At 43.0% G+C, this 13,198-nt stretch overlaps 1 protein-coding gene across 3 annotated transcripts in view; it reads left to right on the forward strand.

Annotated features, from left to right (window-relative positions):
• ATP2C2 (ATPase secretory pathway Ca2+ transporting 2) overlaps positions 1-13,066 on the forward strand; it is an 89,942-nt gene extending 76,876 nt beyond the window's left edge. For all 3 annotated transcript variants that reach the window (XM_056525475.1, XM_056525474.1, XM_056525476.1), the window contains exons 22-27: positions 556-624; positions 2,433-2,549; positions 2,978-3,125; positions 4,912-5,007; positions 6,736-6,877; positions 11,446-13,066. In XM_056525475.1, coding sequence (XP_056381450.1) covers positions 556-624; positions 2,433-2,549; positions 2,978-3,125; positions 4,912-5,007; positions 6,736-6,877; positions 11,446-11,564 — 691 coding nt within the window. In that variant the 3' untranslated portion in view covers positions 11,565-13,066. The remainder of the gene's footprint in view (positions 1-555; positions 625-2,432; positions 2,550-2,977; positions 3,126-4,911; positions 5,008-6,735; positions 6,878-11,445) is intronic.
• Positions 13,067-13,198: the final 132 nt, after the last annotated feature.

Consider the following 13,198-nt stretch of genomic DNA (forward strand, 5'->3'; position numbering starts at 1 on the left):
CGTCTGCATCTGGGTAAGTGCTCGGAAGCTGTAGCATAGCCAAATCATTCTTTGGAGTCCATTGACTTACAATTGCCTCGTGCCAAAAGCGAACATATATGAGGCTGACAAAATGTGCAACCCGTTTCATTCCTTTCAATTCTCTTTGAGGAATATTCAACTGTTTAGTGAAGAGGACAATTTTAAGTGCATACATTGCCTTTGCCATCCACCTTGCTTGATGTAGAGCCCCTGGGAACCTGAAACTGAATATTAGAAATTTCACTAGTTTGAGATAAAAGTGATCAATGTGTGCTACCCCTAAATATTATCCAATCTTCTTGAAATTTGGCATATATATCTTTTACATCACTGAGACTCGGGGAGTAAGCAAAGTCATGAAAATCACATCTTTGGAAAAATGAAACACCCTAATGTACATAGAGCTTAATGCCTGTATAATTTACGGTTCTTTCTAATAGGCTTTGCATATTATTCAGGATCTCTGCTTGCTGTTTATTTACAGATGTTCATCAGTGTGGCTTTATTTTGGAGTAATGATTTCATGTTTTGCAGGAGTGCCATTGAGGAGGGGAAAGGAATATTCTACAACATCAAGAACTTTGTCCGGTTCCAGCTTAGCACGTAAGTGGTGATAACCTAATAAATCAGAAGAGGAGAAGCTGCTTGTAAGCAGGAATAGTAATCCCAGAACCTATGAGATCTATGAAGTATGCTTCAAGACTGACACATGTCCTGGATGCAGCTCAGGTTCACCTTAGTGTCATTTTTAAGATAAAAATTGATTTACTAAGCTTAAAGGTGTGTAATGTCCTATACAGCTGTACTCAAAAGGTTGCATACCGTGTCGGAAATTGTGAAACTTGGCATTGATTTAGAATATAGGAGTGATCATGCAAATAAACTGTGGCCATGCAAATGGCCTTGTTACAGACACACAAGGTGACACAAAGGTTGAAATAGCAAATAAAGGTTCATTTCCCAAACATGGCTTTTAAAATGCAATTAATGTCTGTAATGTCTAGTTAGCCCTCTAATGGATGCAATGAGCAGGCTAGATACTGAGCCATGGGGAGCAGAAAGAACTGTGAAAAGGCCTGTGTAACACGGTAATGGAACTTTATAAGTAGAGAAAAGTATATAAAAACATATTCAAAGACTTGAAAAGGCCAGTCAGTACTGTTCAATTACTTAATAAGAAGTGGAAAATTCAGGGATCTCTTGATACTATAACTGCCAGAAGAATTGTTTGGGATACACAAAAAAACCCCACAGGTAACCTCAGGAGAAATACAGGCTGCTCTGGAAAAGATGGTATGGTTGCTTCAAGAAGCACAATACAAAATTGTACATATTACCAAGTCTTCGAGGGTATGCAAACTTTAGACGACGATAATAAGCTGCAAGGTTGAGTTGCCAGAAAAGTCACAGTGTCCTGGTATCTCTTTGGGAAAGCCGAAGATATACAAATGCTGTATCTCCAACTCTCCCATAGATACATGGAGGGGTGTCAGGAACTGCTTTGTGCCGTAGATAACAGTAATCCTTTCATGGAGCAGAGGCCGCTCAGTTGATTGGAAGAGACAGGGTGCCAGGCAGGAGATACCAGAAGTCGGATTCCCGCTACTCCCCTCCCACCCTGCGGTCAGAAACCAATCCCATATCCTGTGTATAGAACTTATGTACCAGAGTTTACCTTTAAACATTAATTCCCTTAAAAAAATAAAAGAAATGTGTGTTTGCCTGCTCACTCATGTTTTCTTTTAAAACGGTACATATATTACCAAGTCTTCGAGGGTATGCAAACTTTAGAGCACAGCTGTGCTTTAGTCACATCCAGATTGAAGTTAGTTGCTTCATCGGCTGTACACTGACAGCTTATTGAGCTCCCATAATGCTCTGCCCTGAGAGGGATGAGCTTTTATGTAAACCTCTAGGTGTAAGCACTACATCTTTCACAATACAATACCAGCAGGGTTGTAAGTGCAGCTTTGGATGTGACTGAAGTAAGGCGGGATGTCTGGTTATTCATGGCTCTAATGTATGAGACGTTTTGACTTCTTGGTTAGCTTTTAACTTGGCAATTAAAATATCCTATTTTAACTTTCACCCCAGGTCCACTTAGTTCCAGGGAGATGATGAGGGTTGGCATTTTTTGTTGCCCCATGGATTGTAATCCAAATGAAAATCCTATGATGCATGAATGGTTTGGGGAAACCTTAGTCACTTGCACTGGAGGAGGATTAGGTGCAGAGGTTCAAGTCAACTCTGACCCATGTGAACACCCTTCTGTAATAATTCCTTTATTTATATAGCGGTAGAATATTCTACACTTGAGTTTGTCATCACTCAAGTTGGTATGATGGGTACTTACAGAAATGTTGCAGAGAGTTTTGGTATTTGTGGAGTGACTGCTCTATATTGTCTTCCAGGAGCATTTCTGCGCTGAGTCTCATTACATTGTCCACCATCATGAATCTTCCAAATCCTCTGAACGCCATGCAGATTCTATGGATAAACATCATCATGGATGGACCTCCAGCTCAAAGGTAGATGCTGGACCAATATGAATAGACAGTTATAGTCCCTCTCACCTCTGAACCTCACAGATAGTTCAGCTCTGGAGTAAAAGACAGACTGTAACTTAGGATCAGTACAGATAAGTAATGTATGTATGTATGTATGCAGTAACGCACCCAGCAAAATTGTGAGTGCAGCTCTAGAGTATAATACAGGCTGTAACTCAGGATCAGTGTAAGTAATGTATGTACACAGCCACTCCACCAGCCAATGGCTGTCCAGGCATCCTGGGAGTTGTAGTTTTGCAACAGCTGGAGGCATACTTGTTGGGAAACACCGCTCTACTCTATGCAGTGCATCTCTGTAGAAGTGACCACTCTATAGCCCTACCGCTAGATCTGCAGCTGATTGTTATAAACTTCTGTAACGTATTAACTATTTTTTAACCCTTGTCCAGTTTGGGTGTGGAGCCTGTGGATAAAGACGCTATCAAGCAGCCTCCCAGGAATGCCAAGGAAGCAATACTCAGCAAAGCCTTACTCTTGAAGATCCTGCTCTCAGCTGCCATTATGATTAGTGGGACGCTCTTTGTCTTCTGGAAAGAGGTTGGAACATTGTATTATCAGACAGTTAGGGTGCGTTCACATGGCCGTCTGTCCCCTTTTTTTTTTATCCCCGCTTTGGTTCCGTTCTTGCAGGCTGTAAACGGTTAAAAACGATTTTAAAAAATCCCATTCATGTTAATGGGATTTTTTTTACAATCTGTTTGTACCCGTCTGCACTCATTTCCGTTTTCTTGACGGCAGAAAAATCGGCACACTCAGTATTTTTTCTTCCGTCAAAAAAAAAAAAAAAAGAAGAAAAAAACGGATACAGTAAATTTAACATTGACGTCTATGGAAAAGGATGAGCCTTTAATGTCATCCGTTTTTTTGATCCGTTTTTACTTCTGAGCATGCTCAGAACAAAAAAAAATTTGGGGGGGTTTATTAACTGAACAATAACGGATCCGTTTGCCTCAGTTATTGTACTTTTTTTTTAAGTCTGTTTTTTGACGGGAGAAGAGGGTCTAGACGGCCATGTGAACGCAGGCTTAGCAGTAAATTAAAAGATGTTGAGCACGGAGGCTTGTGGAGCTTAGCCGTGGGGGGAACCCACCCAGTGATTGTGACTATTTCCTAAATTGAGAAGGAGATGCGACTCTCTAATTCGGATCATTAATTCATTAGCCTGAATCGGGGGGGGTGACCCTGAAAATCCGCTGTTGGAATGGTTGGAGGTTCAGCATCACTAGCAGAGACTTAGTCAGGTACTGGACTACAACTCCCAGCATGGTCTTTGCACTGCCCATGTTTGTGACAATCTTCTGGGATCTGCTGGATTGCATCAAATAAAGTGTTGCTGACAACATGCTGATTTTCTGCAGTCACGTCTAAGGCCCCTTTCACACTACAGGTATCATCCTGCTTTTTTACTGTTGTTATTTAACAATAAAGGATGAAAAAAAAAACTGATGCAATAACTGGTAATAACGGATGATAACTGATGACCATCATCCGTTATTTTTAATGTTTTTTTCTTTAAAAAAACCTGATGTTGTTCATCTGTTATCATCCGTTATTACCAGTTACATCCATTTTTTTGTAAATCAGGTTTTTAACCCCTTTTTTGTAAAGCTGTAATGAGCATGCTCAGTACAAAAAACTGATGTTAAAAAACCTAACAATAACTCATGATATTTTTTTTTGAACATCCGGTTCCCATAGACTTCAGTGTTAAATTTTAACTTCCAGTTTTTCACCATTTTTTTGCCGGACCAAAAATTAGTGCATGCACTGTCTTTTGTGTCGGCAAAAATAAATGACATTAGTAATAAATGGACATGCCTGATGCAAAAGGATGTTCAAAAAATCCCATTGACATGAATGGGATTTTTTGCCAGCCGTTTTCAGGACTTACAGGATGATACCTGTAGTGTGAAAGGGGCCTAAGGGGAGCAGCTCACTACATGCAGACTCAGAGAGAGTTCCATTGACTTGAGTAATAACACAGTTTGCAGTGAGCTCTTCAGCTTTTATCAATTAAAGGGTTTGTTCTGTAAAGATTGTTCCGCTCCTGTTGATGATCTGATAGTGGGTAGTCTCATTGTTCGGACCAACACTGGCTGATCAGCAGCACTGCAGGGCAAATAGTCACTCACTGACCCCAATAGGTTATGTTCAGCTCTCTTATGTGGCTAGTAGAGGGGATTCTTAATGGGGACCCCCCTTTTCATCATATATTATCTCTACATATACACACTAAGAATCAAAGGGTGATGGCCCTTTAAGTGAACCCACTATTTGTGTGTGACCTTATTGTGAATGATGCATTTTATTCTTCCACACTTAGATTCCTGATGGGAAAGTGACCCCAAGAACCACAACAATGACATTCACTTGTTTTGTGTTTTTCGACATGTTCAACGCCTTGGCTTGTCGGTCACTGGTGAGTGCACCCCTTATATACATATTCAACAATCACAGTTGTAAACCTGCCCTAAAGACATATCTCTTCAAGCAGGTGTAATATTGACTCATTGGTCTCGCCTACTATCATTAGGCAGCAGTGTTCATTTTGGTGGCCAATTCAATTTGTCTTTTAATGTAAATTCAATTTTAGTTCTAGTCATATGTCACCTGCCTAATTTTTGTTCTAGTCGTATTTTAGTCGACAAAATCTTCAGCAGATTTTAGGCAAAAAAAATGTAATGGGTTTTGGAACTAGAAACTCACCTCAGCCCCCCAGAAACATAGGTATCATGATTAATACAAGTAGCATTATTATCACCATACATATTACCATCATACAGTTACTGACCAAATCCTGTATACAAGAAGGAATATTATCACCATACATATTACCATCATACTGTTACTGACCAAATCCTGTATACAAGAAGGAATATTATCACCATACATATTACCATCATACTGTTACTGACCAAATTCTGTATACTGAGACCAAAACTACCAGTATACAAGAAGGAATATTATCACCATAAATATTACCATCATACTGTTACTGACCATATTCAGTATACTGAGACCAATATCAATAAATAATGCCAGTATACTGAGACCAATATCAATAAATAATGCCAGTATACTGAGACTAAGACTAAGTTCCTCACTTCAGCACAATCCAGCCTCTATCAAAACTCCCAATGTGCGTTGTCCCAAACAGTAATAGTGCCCACTTTGTGCCCCCATATCACACTTAGGCCCCCTCTGTGCCCCCATGTGGTAGTTAAATCCCCGTTATAATCCTTATTGTCCCTATATTTTAGTTATATCCCCCACAGTGTCCTAATATAAGAATGATGTACCCCCCCCCCCCCCCCCATATGCTAAGGCTAGGTTCACACTGCGGAATCTCCGGGCAGAAAGTTTGCGCCCTGGAGATTCCGAGTGCGGCCAGCACCGACTGAATTAGTCAGCGCTAGGACCGTGCGGACACTGCAGTCTCCAATAGACTGCAATGTGTTCCACGAGTATTTCTGCCTCAAGAATGAGCAACGCCATTCTTCAGGCGGAAATTTCCAAGCGGCTTTTCTGTTCACAAATTCTGCTTCACAAATTCCGAAGCATGAACCCATTGACTACACTATACATTTTAGCAAGCGGAATTTCCGTAGTGTGAACTTAGCTTAAGACTTGTATTGCTGACTACCAGGGAATGATGAGACTTGTAGTACTGACAGAGGTACCACACACTGGGGCGGAGAATTTATCAAAACATGTGCAGAGGAAAAGTGATTGCTTCTTTCATTTTTCAGTCCTCATAGATTGTAAGCTCTTGTGAGCAGGGTCCTCTCTACTCTTGTTTAAACAATTAATGTAATGTCTAATCATGGAGGAAGAGACAAACCTTGAGCCTAAAACAAAAAGCAGAATGTACCAGAATTGTAGCTCTAATTGCACCAAAAACTGCTTACAGACCTTGCTCCGAATTTGTGTTTTAGACTTATTTTACATTTAACTCGGCAGTTTTGAAAAGGAGTTCTTTGGGTTTTGAAAAATATTTTAGTAAAGTTTAACGTTAGTCTAGCAAATCTATCACACACTGTGCATCACATTGCTAGTTTTAAGCTGTCTAAACCTGGTATAGGCTAGAAAGTTGTAAAATGTTACATTTCCTGCCCTGCCCCTTAAAGGTTTCTCCATCTTTTTCTAGCATAAAACAATCTTTGAGATAGGTGTTTTCAAGAACCGGGTGTTCTGGTACTCTGTGATTGGCTCAATCCTGGGTCAGATGGCAGTCATCTACATTCCTCCCCTGCAGAAAGTGTTCCTGACACAAAACCTGCATGTACTGGGTAAGTGTGGGGTGAAAGAGTGTGTAGGAAAGAATATCTGTGACCACTGTTGTGATGGGAATAATGGGTGTAAGGATCTGTAACTACTGCCATTTTACTGGGTGAAAGGGATGATGGGAGGGAGTAATTCACTGCTGTATCATATGGTGGGGTGGATCATAGGAAATGAGTGGGAGTGAAGATCTGGTACTCACTGCCACATCACAGGGTAAGATCATGTGCCTGCACACCATCCATATAATAAATACTATCTGAGTACCCTGCGTTGCCCCGTTTTTCCTTCCTAATCCTTGTTGGGGAGGAAAATCAACAAAGGAGGAAGCTTTTGACTTCACATCCCGTCCTCATATATTGTTGTCATATCCAGACCCCATATCCTGTCCCCATATCCCGTCCTCATATCCTGTCCTTATGCCCCATCCTCATATCTAGGGATGTCCCGATACCATTTTTTTTTAAGACCGAGTACTGATACTTTAATTGTAGTACTCGCCGATACCAAGTACGAGTACTTATATTTTAAAGGGAATCTGACACCAGGGTGACCCGGTTTCTGGCGCTGCTTACCGTATGATATGTGGGTCCTTGTGTACAATGGAGGCGGCTGCTGTAGTATGAGCCAAGATTTCTCTCTTCTCCATTGGACAGAACAGGGAATTTGCATTGGCGGTGAGACCGATGACCACATGGTGAGCAGCGATAGAAACCGGGTCACCTGCACTATCTACATATAAATTCAAGTTAGTGCAGGTGACTGCTGTAAGATTGCCTTTAATAGTAGGTAGTACCCCCTTGTAAACATTAGCAGCAGTCCCCTGGCAGTCATTATTAGTAGCCCCCCTGTAGACCACTGCCCACCTTTAGACAGTGGGCTCCCATTTAAACAGCAGCAGCCCCCCCCCCATTTAGACAGCAGCAGGCCCCCCCGCATAGACATTAGTAGCAGCCCCCTCCTTGCAGGCAGCTCACCTCTTCGGGTCGGGTGCTGCCGCTCTGCTGCCCCGTTCTCCTGTCCTCTGGTCCGCATCGTGTCGTCCTATGGAGGAGCATGTGACACACATGTCACTCTGCTTCCTCCGTATCGTTACGCTGGGCGCAGGGGAGGAGGCAGAGTGACGTGTGTGTCACATGCTCCTCCATGGAGTCCTGCTGCCGCCGCTTCTATCCCCCTGCTATCGGCGCCGCTGCCCCTTCTCTCCCCCTGACTATCGATAGCCAGGGGGAGAGAACGGCGCCAGCAATGGGGCAGCAGCACCGATAGCAAGGGGAGAGAAGGGGCAGCAGCAGGACGCCGCTGCTCCGTTGCCTCCCCTGTTGTATAATTACCTGTTGCCGGGGTCAGGTCTGCGCTGCTTCTGGCCTCCGGTGTAGCGTCCCCTGCGTCGTTGCTATGCGCTGCGAGACGCAATGATGAGTGACGTCGCTAGTCATTGTGCCGCGCAGCGCATAGCAATGACGCAGGGGACGCTACACCGGAGGCCAGAAGCAGCGCAGACCTGACCCCGGCAACAGGTAATTATACAACCGGGGATGGGGGAGGCAACGGGTGCCGCTGCCCCTTCTCTCCCCCTGGCTCCCCCACCAGCAATGGGGCAGCGGCACCGATAATCAGGGGGAGAGAAGGGGCAGCAGCAGGGCTCTAGACCCCAGGAAAGGCAGGGGGAGAGAAGCGGGCAGCGACGGCCTCTCTCCCCCTGCCTTTCCTGGGGGCTTCTGCGGGGTCAGAAACAGTGTATCGGGGTATACACATGCACACACACGCACCCTCATTTTACCAAGGATATTTGGGTAAAAAACTTTTTTTTACCCAAATATCCTTGGTAAAATGAGGGTGCGTGTTATAGGCCGATAAATACGGTATATAGATTATATAAAGATAGATTTTATTATGCATTTTGGCTCATTCTCACAATGCATCTAAGAATAAAGATTTACTAGGGAAAGCTGGGTGTCAAACCCTGAACTGTGATGTATTCAGCTATTAACAGTTCCCAGAGATGTAGCTACTCCTATGGCTTCCAAAACCGTTCTGGTTGGGATTGTCAGCAAGCATATTTGGAATTAGGAATGGTAGATCTAGTTATGTGGACATATATGAAAGTTGGGTGACTGCATAACTAGGAAGTCTTGCCATTCTGCAATCAGTGAAAGAGACTACTTTTAACATGGCCTTAAATGTTGGCACCCTGAAATGTTTCAAGAAAATGTAGTATTTCTCACAGAAAAGGATTGCAGTAACACATGTTTAGCTATACACATGTTTATTCCCTTTGTGTGTAGAGATGAGCGAACTTACAGTAAATTCGATTCGTCACGAACTTCTCTGCTCGGCAGTTGATGACTTATCCTGCATAAATTAGTTCAGCTTTCAGGTGCTCCGGTGGGCTGGAAAAGGTGGATACAGTCCTAGGAAAGAGTCTCCTAGGACTGTATCCACCTTTTCCAGCCCACGGGAGCACCTGAAAACTGAACTAATTTATGCAGGATAAGTCATCAACTGCCGAGCAGAGAAGTTCGTGACGAATCGAATTTACTGTAAGTTCGCTCATCTCTATTTGTGTGTATTGGAACAAGCAAAAAGGGAGGGAAAAAAGCAAATTGGGCATAATGTCACACCAAACTCCAAAAATGGGCTGGACAAAATTATTGGCACCCATTCAAAATTGTGGACAAATAAGATTGTTTCAAGCATTTGATACTCTATTAAACTCACCAGGGGCACGTAACGTCTGAGGACTTGAGAACCAAAATTGTGGAAAAATAACAATCTCAAGGTTATAAGTCCATCTCCAGAGATCCACATTTGCCTTTGTCCACAGTGCGCAACATTATCAAGAAGTTTGCAACCCATGGCACTGTAGCTAATCTCCCTGGGCGTAGACGGAAGAGAAAAATTGATATAATGTGTCAACGCAGGATAGTCCGGATGGTGGATAAGCAGCCCCAAACAAGTTCCAAAGATATTCAAGCTCTCCTGCAGGCTCAGAGAGCATCAGTGTCAGCGCAAACTGTCGATATTTAAATGAAACGAAACGCTATGGCAGGAGACCCAGGTGGACCGCACTGCTGACACAGAGACATAAGAAAGCAAGACTACGTTTTGCCAAAATAAACTTGAATAAGCCAAAATCCTTCTGGGAAACCTCTTGTGGACAGATGAGACCAAGATAGAGCTTTTTGGAAAGCACATCATTCTACTGTTTACTGAAAACGGAATGAGGCCTGCAAAGAAAAGAACACAGTACCTACAGTGAAATATGGTGGAGGTTCAATGATGTTTTGGGGTTGTTTTGCTGCCTCTGGCACTGGGTGCCTTGAATGTGTGCAAGGCATCATGAAATCTGAGGATTACCAACGGATTTTTGGTCGCACTGTACAGCCCAGTGTCAGAAAGTTGGGTTTGCGTCCGAGATCTTGGGTCTTCCAGCAGGACAATGACCCCAAACATATGTCAAAAAGCACCCAGAAATGGATAGTAAAGCGCTGGAGAGTTCTGAAGTGGCAGCAATGAGTCCAGATCTAAATCCCATTGAACACCTGTGGAGAGATCTTAAAATTGCTGTTGGGAAAAGGCGCCCTTCCAATAAGAGAGACCTGGAGCAGTTTGCAAAGGATGAGTGGTCCAACATTCCGGCTGAGAGGTGTAAGAAGCTTATTGATGGTTACAGGAAGTGACTGATTTTAGTTATTTTTCCAAAAGGGTGTGCAATCAAATATTAAAGGGGTAGTCCAGGCAAAACCTTTTTTTATATATATATCAACTGGCTCCGGAAAGTTAAACAGATTAGTAAATTACTTCTATTAAAAAATCTTAATCCTTCCAATAGTTATTAGCTTCTGAAGTTTTCTGTCTAGCTGCTCAATGATGATGTCACGTCCCGGGAGCTGTGCATGATGGGAAAATATCCCCATAGGAACTGCACAGCTCCCGGAACGTGAGTCATCAGAGAGCAGTTAGAAAACAACAACTCAACTTCAGAAGCTAATAACTATTGGTTGTTGTTTGTTGTTTTCTAACTGCTCTCTGATGACTCACGTCCCAGGAGCTGTGCAGTTCCTATGGGGATATTTTCCCATCATGCACAGCTCCCGGGACGTGACATCATCATTGAGCAGCTAGACAGAAAACTTCAGAAGCTAATAACTATTGGAAGGATTAAGATTTTTTAATAGAAGTAATTTACAAATCTGTTTAACTTTCTGGAGCCAGTTGATATATATAAAAAAAAAAGTTTGGGCCTGGAATACCCCTTTGAGTTAAGGGTGCCAATAATTTTGTCCAGCCCATCTTTGGAGTTTGGTGACATTATGTCCAGTTTACTTTTTTTCCTCCCTTTTTTGGTTTAGTTCCAATACACACAAAGGGAATAAACATGTGTATAGCAAAACATGTGTTACTGCAATCCTTTTCTGTGAGAAATACTCAAATTTCTAGAAAAGCTTCAGGGGTTCCAACATTTACAGCCATGACTGTAGAATCTGCATCTGACTCAATGATGAGCAGGACAGACAGGGATGCCCAGTGTTATCATTTGTTGCCCCATTTTAATCTCATCCTCTCCCCACAGATCTACTTTTCCTCACTGGTCTGGCATCCTCAGTCTTTGTGGTGTCAGAGCTGATTAAATTCTGCGAGCAGTGCTGCTGCCGGAAGAAGACAGTGAAAGTCCTAGAAGAAGAAATCTAAAGACGATCATGTTATTCTTGTCGCCCCACCCTGTCCAGCACTGTGACCTGCCCCCCACAATGTGCACAACGCCGTCCGCTATATTATGTACCGTATTTATGTAAAGTCAACACTGCTGTGTTCATGGGAGAAAACATTTTACAGACATGAAACCTGGAAAGACTAAAACAAGACGTCACTGCTCCCCAGACAGGATGAAAGACCATCATTTTTTTGTATTTTACAATTCATTTGCAATTAAAGACTAATCATTTATTTTTTAAATAACTTAAAAGGCCGGGAGTCAGTACAATCCTGCCCTCTGCAAGCCACCAGCTCCCACAGAGGGAGGACTTATGTGGAGACAGGATAATCAGTGAGAAGGCACATGCACACAACTGTACGTAACTTCTATTGTCCAAAAAAAAGGTGTCAAATCAGACAAATTAAATGGTGGCTGCTCAGTCGGATGCCATAGAGCTATAAGGCATATCCCTATATAAGATATATATATATATACACACACACACACACACACACACACACACACACACACACACACACACACACATACCCACACAGATATTATACAGCTCTGTATTAGGAAACAGTCCCCATTCACACACACCTGCCATCTGGATGAGCACTAGTGCTAGGACCACAATCTAGGAGAGCTCTCATACAACAGTAAGGCTGCTTTCACACCACATTTCAGCCTACGGCTGCCGGATCCGGCTGGGGAGGGGAAAACCATGCGCTCCCATACCCCAGCAAGACAGGCGCTGAATTCCATTGACTTTAATAAGCCGACCGGAGACACTGCTTGACTCCAGTCGGCTCATTTTGACCTGTATCCGGTTTAAAATCCGGTCCCAGAACCGGATGCAGGGAAGAAATGAGCCAATCGGAATCAAATGGTGACTCCGGTCGGCTCATTAAAGTATATGGATTTCAGTGCCAGTCCAGCTGGGGTATGGGAGCGCATGGTTTTCCCCTCCCCCAGCCTGATCCAGCAGCCATAGGCTGAAAATGTAGTGTGAAAGCAGCCTTATACAGCTTTACTGCTTTTTTTTTCTTTATTCAATCTAAGGCCCTGTTCACACCACTAGGAAATTCTGTGTGAAATCCATTTACTGCAGCCTCCTAATGATTTTCCTGCTTCGCTCACCTGTCGGAAGTTCCATAGTGGAATTTCAGGCAAGGAATTTTATTCTGCCGGAAGATATAACATGTTCAGAATCTGCTTTCGGTCAACAGGACAGCATTTATATCTGCAGCAATCTGCCGATTCCAGACAAGGTGGATCCACAAATTTCTTCAGTGTGAATGGACCCTAAGGTGATTGATCTGCCATATTCACACACAGTACAATAGTAGTGGGGGGGCTCTTGTGGGCAATACATGTCACTGCCGCATCACTACAAGTGACAGCTAACTCCAGCACCAAAATAGAACCCAAACACCTGAAGCAAGGGGAGATATTATAGTGTGAAATAATTTAATAAAATTGTTGTTCTATAAAATCTGCACAGGTCAATGTGAGGCAGAAGATAAAATGTCATTCCTCGCTGGGGCCCACACTGCAGGAGTTGCCTTTTCTTTTGCTGCACAGCAGGATCTGCTGCCATCTTGTGGTGAACACAGGGAGCCGCAAG

This window comes from Hyla sarda, chromosome 6 (assembly GCF_029499605.1).
Source record: "Hyla sarda isolate aHylSar1 chromosome 6, aHylSar1.hap1, whole genome shotgun sequence".
Lineage (NCBI taxonomy): Eukaryota > Metazoa > Chordata > Amphibia > Anura > Hylidae > Hyla > Hyla sarda.